This window comes from Mandrillus leucophaeus, unplaced genomic scaffold, assembly GCF_000951045.1.
Source record: "Mandrillus leucophaeus isolate KB7577 unplaced genomic scaffold, Mleu.le_1.0 Scaffold1278, whole genome shotgun sequence".
Classification (NCBI taxonomy): domain Eukaryota; kingdom Metazoa; phylum Chordata; class Mammalia; order Primates; family Cercopithecidae; genus Mandrillus; species Mandrillus leucophaeus.
Genome location: NW_012101187.1, coordinates 362,796 through 376,786, shown reverse-complemented (window position 1 = coordinate 376,786; position 13,991 = coordinate 362,796). Strand labels below are relative to the sequence as shown.

Genomic DNA, 13,991 nt, shown 5'->3' with positions numbered 1-13,991 from the left:
CTATTGAGGGACAGAGTATTTGGAGGAAAGAGACATTTTAATGACTATGTAGATTGCAGATCTACTAAAATCGGAGATTATTCATCATCATGTCCCCAGTACTTAGTGTAAGAGTAGATGCTCAATAAATATTTGTTGTATTAGCAAAATATCACAAGTGTTATCCAGAACTGAATATTATTGAGACTTCCTCCACCACAAAATAATAATACATACTTATCTATATATAGTTTTCTTTTATTCTTTTAATTAATTTATTTATTTTTAATTTTTGTGGGTACCTAGTAGATATATGTATTTATGGGGTACATGAGACAAGCATACAGGCATACACATATGTGATGTGTGTAACAGTGACATTAGGGTCAATGGGATATCATCACCTCAAGCATGTATCCTTTTTTGTGTTATAAACAATCCAATTATAATCTTTTAGTTATTTTAAAATGTACAGTAAATTATTGTTAAGTGTAGTCACCCAATTGTGTTATAGAATACTAGACTCTATTCATTTTATATAACTATATTTTTGTACCCATTAACCATCCCTAGTTCCCTACACCCCTTCCCCTTCCCATTACCCTTCCCAGCCTCTGGTAACCATCATTCTACTCTCCATCTCCATGAGTTCAATTGTTTTAAATTTAGCTCCCACAAACAAGTGAGAACATATGAAGTCTGTCTTTTTGCACCTGGCTTATTTTACTTAACATAATGACCTCCAATTCCATCCATGTTGTTCAGGCTCACATTGATTTTATCCATTTGTCTGTTGATGGACACTTTAGGTTGCTTCTGTATCTTGGCTATTGTGATATATACTTTTTCTAGGTAAGAAAATTCCACATCTTTCTTTCAAGTAATTTATATTTATTCCTCAGTGTTCTCCCCAACCCCACCAAGTGTTTTTTAAACACATAAATCCTAGAGCAAGTGGGACTTCATCAATGATTTGGCTGGTTGTTCACTGTACTTGTGCATTTGCTGGCTTCTATCAGGGGAGTAACTCTAAGGAATCCTCTTGGGACTTGACCTGGTTGTGTGAGAGCATCTTTTCCACAGAGTTTCTTTGCTAGCTATATAATGACCACCTGTGAAATATAGCCCCAAGTCTCCACTTCACTGCCGTGCCACTGGTATCACTTCTGTTGTTTTGGTAAATCAACAGGACTCATATGACTGACTGACAGAGTATTGTGAGATTAGACCAATTCTTGTTCCAACCCACCTTCAATGTCAGCTAGTTCAGTAACTAACTAGCAGTCAGGATCCAAGCTCTGGTTGGCTGCCAAACTGTCTGTCTGAACACTGATAAAAATAAGAGCATTTCATTCCAACTTGGCTGCCTTCACGCATTGGATAATTATATTGTCTCATCCATCAGAATTTCTTCTAGGTCAGATTGACATTAAATTGTCTTTTTAATTACTGTGTTTTTTGACAAAATAGCTATTGACTAATCTATAAAATATGATCCAAAAAGGTTAAGAAAACTAGTCAGCATGTATAGGAACAGAATGTGTTACCTTCTCACTAGCTGAGATGGTTACTTGGTTCTGAGCTTCTTGGTTTTCAGATATCCAGTTCCTCCGAGCCATTTCTTCCCATTCTGCTTGCATCTTATCCCAAAACTCTGTATCTGACTGGGAAACAGGAAAAATAAATGGAGATGGATTTAAGAACATGCCACATCATCTGTGTTTTTGGTTTTTTTTTCCCCTAATAGACAAAAGAGGCTTCTGAGGAGGAATAAAATGGCAACATCCAATTGATAGGTGTGGCTGAAGAACTTCTGGAGGGTACTCACGTGTCAGAGTGTTGAAGTGGATTAGCTGTGGTTTTTTCCAGCAGGAAAATAACTACCATCAGAAAGACCAGGATCACATATGCCAAATTCAGCTAAAAACCCACTACTTATATACAGTTTCATGTGTGGGCACTAGGCCACATTTTAGGAAGGGCAGTCTCTCCCAGAATTGCTCCTAGCATATGAGGAATTAGAGCAACTGCTTTGGGACTGGCTGAGCAGTGACTTGGGAAGACAGCCAGGTACGGTCAAGAGAACGAAACATTAGTTGATCCTACTCTGTGTTAAGCACTGTGCCAGCAGAAAACTGAGTCTAGGGGGTTACAGTCCCAAAGCTAGGACTCACAGGATCCAAACCCCATCTGCTTTCCAAGCCCACACTTGTCAACTTATGGCAAATTTGGTCTACTGGTGCTGAAGAATGAGGGACCCTGGTGTGAACCTGACTGAATCCTCTTCAAGGACTTTTATGTGGCAGGATGATTTTTTGAAAAATGCTGCTTTGTGTTTTTGTTTCCTTGTAGTTTTCCCACACATCTTCTGTAAGGGGAATCAGGCTGTTTGCTCTTCTTTACTTCAAGGGAGGTATGTGTTCCTAGACTGAAGAAGATTTTTGCTGAGAGAGCTGTCCCTGATTGACTTCTATTTTATTAAGCCTGAAGACAGTACTTTAGGTGGCCCAAGGGGCAGGAGGAAGGAGCAAGTATCTTAAAGAATTTGAAAGAGACGGAATTTTCTGGGGGTAGGGAAAGAGATGGAGGGTGGCAGGTTCTGATTAGTAGGAGACTAGTGCTCAGTTTTTAGCTATTTCCCAGGGAAATGAGCCTGATATCAGAGAGGATGACTGAGGATGTGACCAAGGGGGCTCATTGGAACCCCTGTTCTCACATGGCCAGGAAATAGAAAGTGAATTTCAAGGAACCACTTTGGGCTTGGATGGCTGTTAGTGGTCACCATGATAGCCAGGGGCAGGGAGGCGGGTGGGGGAGACTCCATCCTTGTTTTCTTTTTTTTTTTTTTTTTGAGACGGAGTCTCACTCTGTTGCTAGGCTGGAGTGCAATGGCGCCATCTTGGCTCACTGCAACCTCCACCTCCCAGGTTCAAGTGAATCTCCTGCCTCAGCCTCCCAAGTAGCTGGGATTACAGGTGCATGTCACCATGCCCAGCTAATTTTTGTATTTTTAGTAGAGACGGGGTTTCACCATGTTAGCCAGGATGGTCTGGATCTCCTGTCCTCATGATCCGCCCACCTTGGCCTCCCAAAGTGCTGGGATTACAGGCGTGAGCCACCGCTCCCGGCCTAACCTTCACCATTTAATACCTCTGGTCTGCCTGGGTGGTGGCTGCCCTGAAGCAAGAACTCTTCTGCAGAGCTGCTTTGAGTGGTAATTATAATCTCATTTCTTTTAGATACAAATGTTCATGGAATAAGAATCAGCTCAATGTGATAATCCCAGGCTATTAAATAAATAGTAGCTCTTGCTCCTGCTTTATCATGTCCAGAATTCTCATTCCTCCCACAGAAACAGGTTCCGCCCCTTTGGCAAAGGCCTCCTCTCAACAAGGCAGCAGGCATCTTGATAATCTATGTCCGTGATGCTGGAAGCACATGGAATGGCTACTAGGAATCCAGGTTCAGCTCAGAAGTAAAATTCAAAATTTCTTTTTTAATTGCTTTTTCTAGTAGAATACTAGTAGAATACCACATTGTGCAAGCAGAATGATCTCAAATGTACAATAACAATGGCTAGAGAAAAGACTAGGAAGAAATATGCCAGCATGTTAATAGAGATGTGTCTTTGAATGAAGAAATAATGAAGGATGTTTTTCCTGCCTCTTCATACATTTCCTACTTTCTGAATTTTCCATGAGGAGCATGCTTTGCTTTTTAAAAAATAAGTTTAAACACAACAAAACAAAAAATATCTCTCCTTTTTAAAATACAATGAAATCTGAATTATTAGACACTAAAACGTTTGGAAGAAATTTGGGGGAATTCATTTTTAAAATAGCTTTTCAAAGATGCAGGTTTAAGCTGTCTGCAGTAGAAGGGAAGACAAATCTATCAAGTGAATTTTATAATGTTTGCTGACTTTCCCAGGCTCGCACTGGGTGACAAGAGAGGCCAACAGACTACACATACTTTCCAAGGCAAATATGTTCATCTAGTGGGAGTCCTTGGAATTTAAAGCATATTACAAGTCTTCTGCATGAAAGAATGAGAAGAATTCAATAATGTGTACATCTGAGTTACCAAAGGGTGCATTACCTTTCTTGCAGCTTGAAATTAGAGCAGTAGATACATAAATAAGGCTGCTGTGGAAAACCGACAGAACCTCAGCTGAGGTAGAGACGCTGGGCTCTCACTTAACGAGATACACCAGAACTCACTGTTACCACTTAAAATGAGTTACTGCTGACTAATTAAAGTGCACAGCACAGTTTTCATTTAATTACAGAAGACTACTTTTAGTATAATCAATTTTCATCCAGTCGCAGAATCCAGACTTCTTTCACGTAGCTACAATTAACGCTGCTTCCTCCCACTATTTTAAATGAATTTTAGAGAAACCTGAAACATATTTGAATTTTAAAGATCTTAAGACATAACTGAAGGGATTTTATTTATTGATGATTTTCTTAGCTCTTCTGGGATTTTGGCAGATTGTTGTTTATACTCTGTGTAACAAGCTATCTGCTTACATCAGAAATGAGCTATTATTTGCCATCCACATCCATGTCTAAGAATAGTTCTCTGATGATAAAATATAGTACATACTCATAAGAACACTGGGATATGCAGCATGGAGGTTAAGAATAGCAGCTTTCCCCTTGGACAGACCTGGGGTCAAATCCTCGTTCCGTCATTGCCCTTTTGTGAATCTCTTAATATTTCCAAGTCTCATTTTCCTTATCTTTAAAATGAAGATATAATAGCAATTTTGGTTAGTTGTTATGACAACTAAATGAGAAAATGCATCTGTGGTATAAAGTACATGGTAGGTGCTCAAAAAAAGTAGGTGTTCTTGCTAGTGTTTTTATAGTATTGAGAAAAATATAGAGAACAAAACAAAAATCACCCACAACTGCAAAACTCAAATATAAAAGCTGTGAACAGTTTGGTGTTTGCTTCTACTGTAAAAACATATTCCTCTTCTAGACATCTTCCTTCTCTTCATTTAAATGTTTCCCTTCCATCTAATTATTAAAAAATAGGATCAAGGTTAAGAAAATGATGGTAAAGCCTCTATAATGGACTTTTAGGCAGCAGTTAAAATGATGTTTATGAATAGTTTATTACAATATTGAATAGTCCTTGGGTTATAATGTTTCTTGCTAAGTAGTATAATCACAATAATAGAAAAACAACCACAATAATGATCTGGGGGAGAAAAGACTGTAGAGAAAGGGACTGTATAACTCTTTTATAGGATGAGGTCATTAGTAATTTATCCCATCACTTTTTCGTGTACTTTTTACCATTTTCCAAATTTTCTATTGTTAGCATAAGTTATTTTGGTGGAAAAGTAAGATTTGGTTAAAAAAAATGCTTACTTCTTTTCAATTTCAGTTCCCCATGATGTTTTCTTCAACATTCCCACACTATAGCAATCTTTTGCCTCTGAATTCCTTCATCATTGATATTCTGTGTTAGTGGTTTGAAAGAAGAAAGATGTGTGCTAGAATTTGAGCGAGTCACTTTAACTCATCTGTAAGTTATTTTTCCTCATTTGTAAAGTGAGAAGATTGGGTTCATTAGATAGCAGCTCAGGCTTCTTTGTCTACATGGATTGACTCAGATCAGAATAAGGCGGAAGGAAGATCTTAGCGCAGAATCACATTTTTTTTTAAAGGGGCCGTCTAGTCTATTTACTAATCTCCAAAAATCATACTTTAAAATGTTTTCCCAGAAGTACATTGGACATTATTTTCCTTCACTTTTTTGATTGTAAAACTGGAAAACAAAAATTTTTTTTTTATAAGAACCAGGGCAATATTAATTAAATATTAATTATATTAACATATAAAGAATAAGAAAAGAAGCAATTTATTTTAGAACAGGAAAGTTTAAAGGATGGTAGCATATTATCAATTCCAATTCACCAGTTTAATTTAGTCATCGAGTTAACACAGAGCTACTTTTGATTTTGTGGTCAAATGTACTTGTCAGTTGGAAAGATCCTGGGGTTGTGCTGTGAAAGAACTAATCAATGTGACATTAAGGGCCAATTCTTCCTGGGAGGAGTCTGGATTTCTTTTTGCCTCTTTAGACTTCCGTTGATTAACTGTCACTGGATCAAAACTTGAGAAAACCAAACCAAACCAAACCAAACCAACCAGCTCTGCATATACAGAAGAAAACAAAGCAGGCCGGGTTCGGTGGCTCATGCCTGTAATCCCAAGACTTTGGGAGACCAAGGTGGGCTGATCACCTGAGGTCGGGAGTTTGAGACCAGCCTGACCAACATGGAGAAACCCTATCTCTACTAAAAATACAAAATTAGCCAGGTGTGGTGTTGCATGCCTGGAATCCCAGCTACTCAGATGGCTGAGGCAGGAGAATCACTTGAACCCGGGAGGTGGAGGTTGCGATGAGCTGAGATCGTGCCATTGCACTCCAGCCTGCGCAATCAGAGTGAAACTCTGTTTAAAAAAGAAAAAAAGAAAGAAAGAAAGTAGTATTTCTTTTACATAACAAGGAAAGAAAACCACTATGCAAGTTTGGATTAACAATTTTCCACAACAAACAATTTTGCTGAAGTGAAATTATGTGCATATCAGCATGGGGCTTCACTGCCCTGGGGTCCAGTAGCCCAGGCTGGCCAATGGTAACTGAATGTTTCTACTCACCATATCTCCTGTTGAGTAAGAGCTCAATACTAGTCGAAGATTTTATGTGGCTGCCCAAAGAACATATTCAACCCGGAGCTGCATCACAGATGTGCAGTGTTCTCATGGAGGATGGGATAGAATTTCAATTGGTCAGAATTAGTTTGAGCTCTTAGTGCTGTGCTGGGTGTCCCATGTAGTGAGTCCCATTGACAAACTGGAGGCTCTTCAGGCATGAGTGACCTTGGGCAGGAGTAACCCTGCTGATGAAGAATGAGTAAAGGAGCAACTCACCTGCTAACACAATCATCAGGGGGATGGTGAGAGCTGAGCAAACCAGCCCAGCTTTGTTTTGCAGACGTCAGAACTAGTACAAATGAAAGACAGTTCCAGGGGGACAAATTTTTATCAAATGCAATACCAAACTGCCTGAAAATGGAATGGGCTCCTCAACCTTAGAAGTCTTCAGGGATGGAATGACCAGTGTGAGGAGTGCTGTAAAGATGATTCACAAATCAGATGGAGGTTTGACCCAAAGAATTCTTTGGTCTCTAACAACTTTGAGTGTCTCTGGTTGCAATGTTTTTAATGAATTGATTTACTGAGCCAAACAGGAAGGCTCAAAATTAATCAGATCTCTATGAGATAAACATAGATCTGTCATGCATTCCCCTTTCTCAATCTAAACAGCATAGGTCTCAATATTGGTGGGGGTATGCTGAAAAAAAAAGGAGTTAAATTTTAAAAAGAAATAAACAGCATAGGGAGGAAAACAGATGGGCGTTGGCCTCAGGTAGAACAGGCTGGAATTCTGGCTAGGCTCCTTGTCATGTGACCGTATGCAACTTAGTTCACCTCTTTAACTCAGTTTCCTCATCTGTAAATTGTAAAAAATCTCTTAAGAGTAAGGGTTAAGTGAAACAACGTATGTGAAGTGCTTAGAACTTGTAACATCTAAGAGCTAAGGAATCAGCAGTTATTGCTATTTTATTGCTTGGAAATGAAAAATAATACTTCCCAGGACACAGAGGGAATGCAATCCCATAAACTATGTGAATTGTGTGGTTCAGAAGTATTGCAAAACAAAAATATTGGTACTAGCACTCAGATTTTTCTGATTGCCTCTGGGATAGACATGCTTCTTCCTTGTTTCAACGGAGTCAGCCATCACTGCAGATGCTGGCAGGCACCTGGGCAAACAGCCCGAGGCTCTCACCAAGCAATGTGCCAGCAGGGTAGCTGCAGAAATGTGGGGAGGAAAGACTGGAAATGATGGGAAGGGGAAGAATGAGCACAGGAGGATGGAAATAAACAATATAAGGTTCAAGCAGTTTGGTAGAAGGAAATCAAGAGTCATTTCTAACAGAGGAAATCTAAGATAGTTTTCTGTTATTTCCTTTCTCTTCCTCCTGACCCAGGAAGGCGGCAAACGGAAATGGAATATTAAAGAACAAAGAGCAAAGTATGTTGTTTAAATAGGAAGGGGTCACTGTTGAAAGGTTTTTATCATATTCATTAGCAAACTAATGTCTTTGCAGAACTGGAATTTCACATGAGTATATCTGTGCTCTTGGCTCCTGTGGTATTTGTCTTCACAAAAAAAGAACTGCTGTTAATATGCAATGGAATATGCTGAAGCTTTCTGTGCTTCAGGCATAAGGTTTTGTGGGGCCAGTTTCTCAGTGGCTGTTTTTTAATGCAGGCAAGTAGCGGCTGGTGACTAGAGCTGCTTTACCATGGGCATGAGGAGATGGGGACATGTGGAGATGGGCAGAGGGTCTTGGGGTTTGAATCTTGTCCATGTTCCATATGATAACAGGTTATGTGATGAAAAAAGCCAGCAGTGAACTAAAGGAGTGGGAGTCAGTTCCTGAATGGATTTCTTTTTCTTGAGACATGTTTACAAGTCGTGAAAACTCACCAGGCAGTTCTCTACTTATTTAAAAAAATAAAATATTAGACATGTTTACTAAGCCCAAACTACATGTTTGTCACTGTGCATTGCACTATGAGAATATTTAGGAAATGAAACAAGCCAGAACAAAAATATCTAGATGTGGATGCTACCCTCAAGAATCTCAGTCCCTCATGATAAAATAAGAATAGTGGTAACTGTAATTCAGGACAGGGTGAACAACAAAATGCAAAAAGAGACGAAGTTACTTGCTTAGTGTCACACTATTATTGGTAAATGATAGAACCAGAAATAAAAATACTTCATTCTTTTCTTTGACAGTAGATTGCTTCTTCCCCAAATGGCTACAGCAAGCAGTTTTTCTGGTTTCCCATCTCTTCAGAACCTTGTCTCACTTCATTAAGAGGTAGTCTGTTGCCCTGTCTTTGAATACCTGCCTTGACAAATAGAACACAATGAGAATACCTGGGCGTGACTTTTGAGGCTAGGCCCTAAAAGGTGATATGGTTTCTGCCTACCTCTTCGTGAGGACACTCACCCTTGGAATCTAGCTACCACCTTGCAAGGAAGCCCAAGTCTCAAAGAAAGGCCACATGGAGGTGTTCCAGCCATCAATCTCAGGGATGTCTTGAGTAACTGCAAGCGTAATCCATCCACGAGTTTGTTTGTGAATGAGTGTGCCTTCCCTCACTCTGATTCACAATGATTCCAGCCTTCTACCCATATCTTCAGCCTTCAAGCCACTCTGACACCTTGTGGAACAAAGATGAACCATCCTCTCTGAGCTCTACCCAAATTACAGAGTTTTGGGTAAAACAAATATTGTTGTTTGAAGCCACAGGTGTTGGAGTAATGTATTACACAGCCATAGTAACTGGAACATCTTTTACTACTTTAGGCCAGAAGACAGGAGTGGGGGAGGAAGATGAGGTTTAGAGAAGGGACTTTACTCTGGGGGCTTCTTCAAAGGGTTGATAGGCCAATGAAATGTGGTAGTATCTCCCAAAAGACTGTTCTAGGAACAGAGTTCTGTGGCCAAATGAGCTTCAGCTACTTTAGGTTAAGCTAAAGGCTGAAAATTGGTAGCCTATAGGCCAGATGTGACAGAACTTCAGTGACCAAACTTTAGTCAATCTCCCCCTAGCCCTTTTCTCAACTAGGCTTCAACCCCAGGTTTCCATATCTGTCCTTGCGGAGTCGAGTTTTAGCAAGAATCCTGCTAAGTCAGTCTAGATAGAATTCCTCTCTTGATATCTGATTGCCTCTACATCTGACCAAATTTTCCATTCCCACTATCCACCAGGTGATGTCTGATCACCTGGCCTGCCTTCAGCAAAAATCTTAAAAAGGTGGGTTCAACCAGAATCCCCCCCAACCCCTGATGTCTCTTCTTAGTAATTTCCCATTCACTGATGCCTACCCTTCTTTGGCTGGATCCCTGCTTGTCCATGCTGTATTCGGAACCGAGCCCAGTTCTCTGCTGAGGTCTTCCTCCCCCCGCCACCCACTGCAATAGTTCCTGAATAAAATCTGCTTTTACTGCTTTAACTACTGTATGGCTCTGGTTTTCCTTAGCAGATCTAGCCAAGATGCATGTTTTCTCCCATCTCATCCTGGATGAGAAATTTCACTTGAAAACCCAGATTTCAGACATTTTGTGAAGATCTGTTAATACAAGACCTACATTTCTAGAAGCAGCAACTTTCAGATGCTGCATGTAGTCTCTGCCACAGTCACCACCAGGTCCATACCTTCACCTGCCTCCTGGCCCTGTAGCTAACTGAGTTTGCAATTTCTGGACATAAGGAAACAGGTTCCTTACTGGGGGACTTCCCAGGATCTTCATCTGCTAATGTATATTTTAAATCTCTGAGAGGGGGATGCAAGCAGCAGTCTCCTAAATGTATTTTACCTTGAACTATGTGTGTGTGTGGGAGTGTGTGTGAGTGCGTGTGTGTGCGTATTTAGGGTTCTCCAGAAAACGTTGAGATAAAGCCTCAGTGTACGAGCATCTAGAGTTCCACAACAATAGAGACCTTTGGTGGGCTAATTTTTGTGTATCCTGTGACCAGTTTTCAGGGATAGGAGTCTATGACATAGTTTGTTTTTATGTGATTGCTTCCAGTGAAACTCATCTCCAATTAGCCAGCAGGTTTTCTCGTCCTCACATCTGCTGTGTGAATCAGAATTCTTCAAGATTTTGTTGCTGTTATTATTCTAGAAAGGGAAATGAAACCCAGAATGTGGAGAAAATAATTAAAATATTTTTGGTATGTTTTTGAGAAGAAAACTCATTTGACATATTCATCTTCTCAATACTAACCAGTCATTTAAAATGACCTTTAAAACTGCATATAATTATGTATACAGAATAACAAAGACTGGAAGAAACATGAAAAAATGAAAACTGTGAATTTATTAGTCTAGTGGGATTTCTGGGGACTTCCTGACCTCTCCAAACTTTTTCCAATTTCCTTTACTATTTTTGCTTTTTTTTGGGGTCTGTTTCAATTGATGCTGCCATACTATAGTTGTTTTTAAAATCACTTAAATAAGAGAAATTCTCTGATAAAGAAATTATTTTCTGATGATCAAAAAAATTTTGGTTCAGGGCCTACAAAATTAATAGCACCAAACATTGCCTTATATTGGGAACAGTGATTAAGAGCAGGAATTTTGGAGTTAGATCAGGTTAGAATCTCAGTACTTAATGGTTGTGTGACCTTGGACAAGTTACTGAATGTCTCTATGTCCCAGTTTCTCCACCTTTAAATGGGAGTAACACTTTCCTGATAGGGCTGTCGTGAGCACTGAGTGAGATGAAGGAATGTAAAGTACTTGGCTTGAACACAGAAAGTGCCCACCCAGGGGCAGCATTTACAGCTACAACTAAGCAACCTTATGTCTAGGAGTGAAAGGGCTCTTTTCTCCCCCATTTTCCTTCGATGCAGGCAAAAGTCAACAGAGGGATAGTTTAGAAGCAGTTTCCTTTGTAATATTTTCCTCGGTGATAAAGAATTTAAACTTGCTATATCTTTTTTTTTTTTTTTTTTTTTTTTAAGACTGAGTTTTGCTCTTGTTGTCCAGGCTAGAGTGCAGTGGCGCGATCTTGGCTCACTGCAACCTCCGCCTCCCAGGTTCAGGCAAGTCTCCTGTCTCAGCCTCCTGAGTAGCTGGAATTACAGGTGCCTGTTTTTTTTTTCAGTAGAGATGGGGTTTCACCATGTTGGTCAGGCTGATCTCAAACTCCTGACCTCAGGTGATCCACCCGCCTCGGCCTCCCAAAGTGCTGGGATTACAGGCATGAGCCACCGCCCAGCCTTAAACCTGCTATATCTAATGCCCGTATAGATACTACCTCTTACTTTGTGGAAATAGTTTTTCCTTTCATTCTTTCAGAATATTTGGAGGAAAAAAAAACTGTTTCAGTTATTTTGGCAGGGAAAGTCCAATTTAAAAAATCACTTGTATTGTATTGATCATATTGCCCTGATATTCTGATCTCCTCCTTTTTTTTTTTTTTTCTTTTTTTTTTTGACTACCTAATTGTCAAAATGGTTGACCAAATGTAAAGACAAAGTCTAGATCTGGCTTGTTATCTTACGAGGCTATTGGGTAGGTAAATGGTTGAAGCTGCTTTCTTTGACACTGAAATCAAACTGGCTGACTCAACAGCAAGGCAAGGATTCTGAAAAGCTGCAGGGAGCTCCCAGCCATGGATCTGGTGCTGGTGGTATCATGTGGGAAGGTGAACGTGCCAGTGTTACCTTGAGCTAATATACAGCTATTCGTGGCTACTGTGGAGCTAGGTAGTTTCTGTTATACCCAACAACGCCTCAAAAAAATTCCAGATGGCCAAACTCATCCCATATTTTCCTGGTGTATTGATTTATTGGCCTATGAGGATTAATTTGGACGCGACTAGAGAAATATTTTCTCTGCCAAGGATACTAGGCATTGGATCTAGCTTCTTGGCAGCAGCTGCCTCATTCCTGGTATCAAAACACAGAAGAGAGGCTCCCCAAAAATGCCAGGCCAGAGACTCTACTGGCCAGGGAAAAAACCCCACTCTCTAAGCACTCTTTTCCACAGATCCTGATAGAAAAAGGACAGAAGACTCTAAATGGACTGAAATTCTTCCATTGTCAGTCACTTGACTGTGTTAGCAAGATTTGCTAGACTTTAACAAATGATATATATCTGCATTCATCTCAGGCGCTATTATGTAAGTAAGATCACATTTGGAAAGCTAGGTCTAACATTTTTAAAAAGAAATATGGCTGGACACGGTGGCTCATGCCTGTAATTCCATCACTTTGGGAGACCAAGGAGGGTGGATAATGAGATCAGGAGTTCAAGACCAGCCTGGCCAAGATGATGAAACCTGTCTCTACTAAAACCACAAAAATTAGCTGGGCATGGTGGTGGGTGCCTTTAGTCCCAGCCATTCGGGAGGCTGAGGCAGAGAGTTGCTTGAACCCAGGAGGTGGAGGTTTCAGTGAGCCGAGATTGAGCCACTGCACTCACAGCCTGGGTGACAGGGCAAGACTCTGTCTAAAAAAAAAAAATGTACAAGACCACAGTGCTTTTCCAATGCCTTTATAAGATGGAACCTCTTCGAAGTAATTCATAAAATTTGGAAGGTAGCATCTTCTCAAAGTAATTGTATACACTTTCATATTTGATTAATTTATTCGGCAAACAATTATGTGCAAGCCTACTATGTGGGAGGCAATGTTTTAGTCACCAGAGTGTAGCAGTGAGCAAGAGAGATGCTCGCCCTGCTGCTGGAGTGTGCAATTTGCTGGGACATTGACAGATGCAATACAGTATTATAAAGGCCGGGGTAAGGGGGAGGAAATGTGCTCTGGGAGAGAGGAGAACCCAACCTAGACTTAGGAGTTGAGGATTTTTCTTGGAAGCAGATAACATCCATCTGAGACTCTAAGGTTGAACAAATGTCAGCCAGGTAATGGCATGAGGAAAGAACATTTCCAGTAGGAGGAACAGCATGTGTAAAAGCTAGGAGAAGGATTACAGGACCCATTCTGGGAACTGATTATGACGATGCCAGTGCGGACCTCAAGGCAGAAGGTGTCAGAGGTGAGGATGTAGAATATTCAAGATCAGAAAAGACCTTATACAGTTAGGTGAATGAGCTTGGACTTTGTTCTAAGGACAAGTGTGAAGCCATTATTCAGATCGGTGTTTTAGAGAGATTACTCTGGTTGAAATGAGGAGAATGGAATACGTAGGGCGTTTCATTCTCCACACCAAAGGCAGCAAGATGTTTATAAGGCTATTACAGTTGTCTATATAAGAGATGATAGTGACTAGGGTAGGGTGCTGGCAGTGGAGAAGGAGAGAAATAGGTGGATTTGAGAGATCCTTAATAGAATAAATAGGACTTGGTGTTGGGGTGTGTGTGTGTGTGTGTG

General features: G+C 40.3%; 1 protein-coding gene across 12 annotated transcripts in view; it reads right to left on the bottom strand.

Annotated features, from left to right (window-relative positions):
- Positions 1–13,991, bottom strand: part of PEX5L (peroxisomal biogenesis factor 5-like) — a 242,800-nt gene that overhangs the window by 27,625 nt on the left and 201,184 nt on the right. For all 12 annotated transcript variants that reach the window (XM_011972157.1, XM_011972161.1, XM_011972158.1 and 9 more), the window contains one exon: positions 1,527–1,643. In XM_011972157.1, the coding sequence (XP_011827547.1) occupies positions 1,527–1,643 (117 nt within the window). The remainder of the gene's footprint in view (positions 1–1,526; positions 1,644–13,991) is intronic.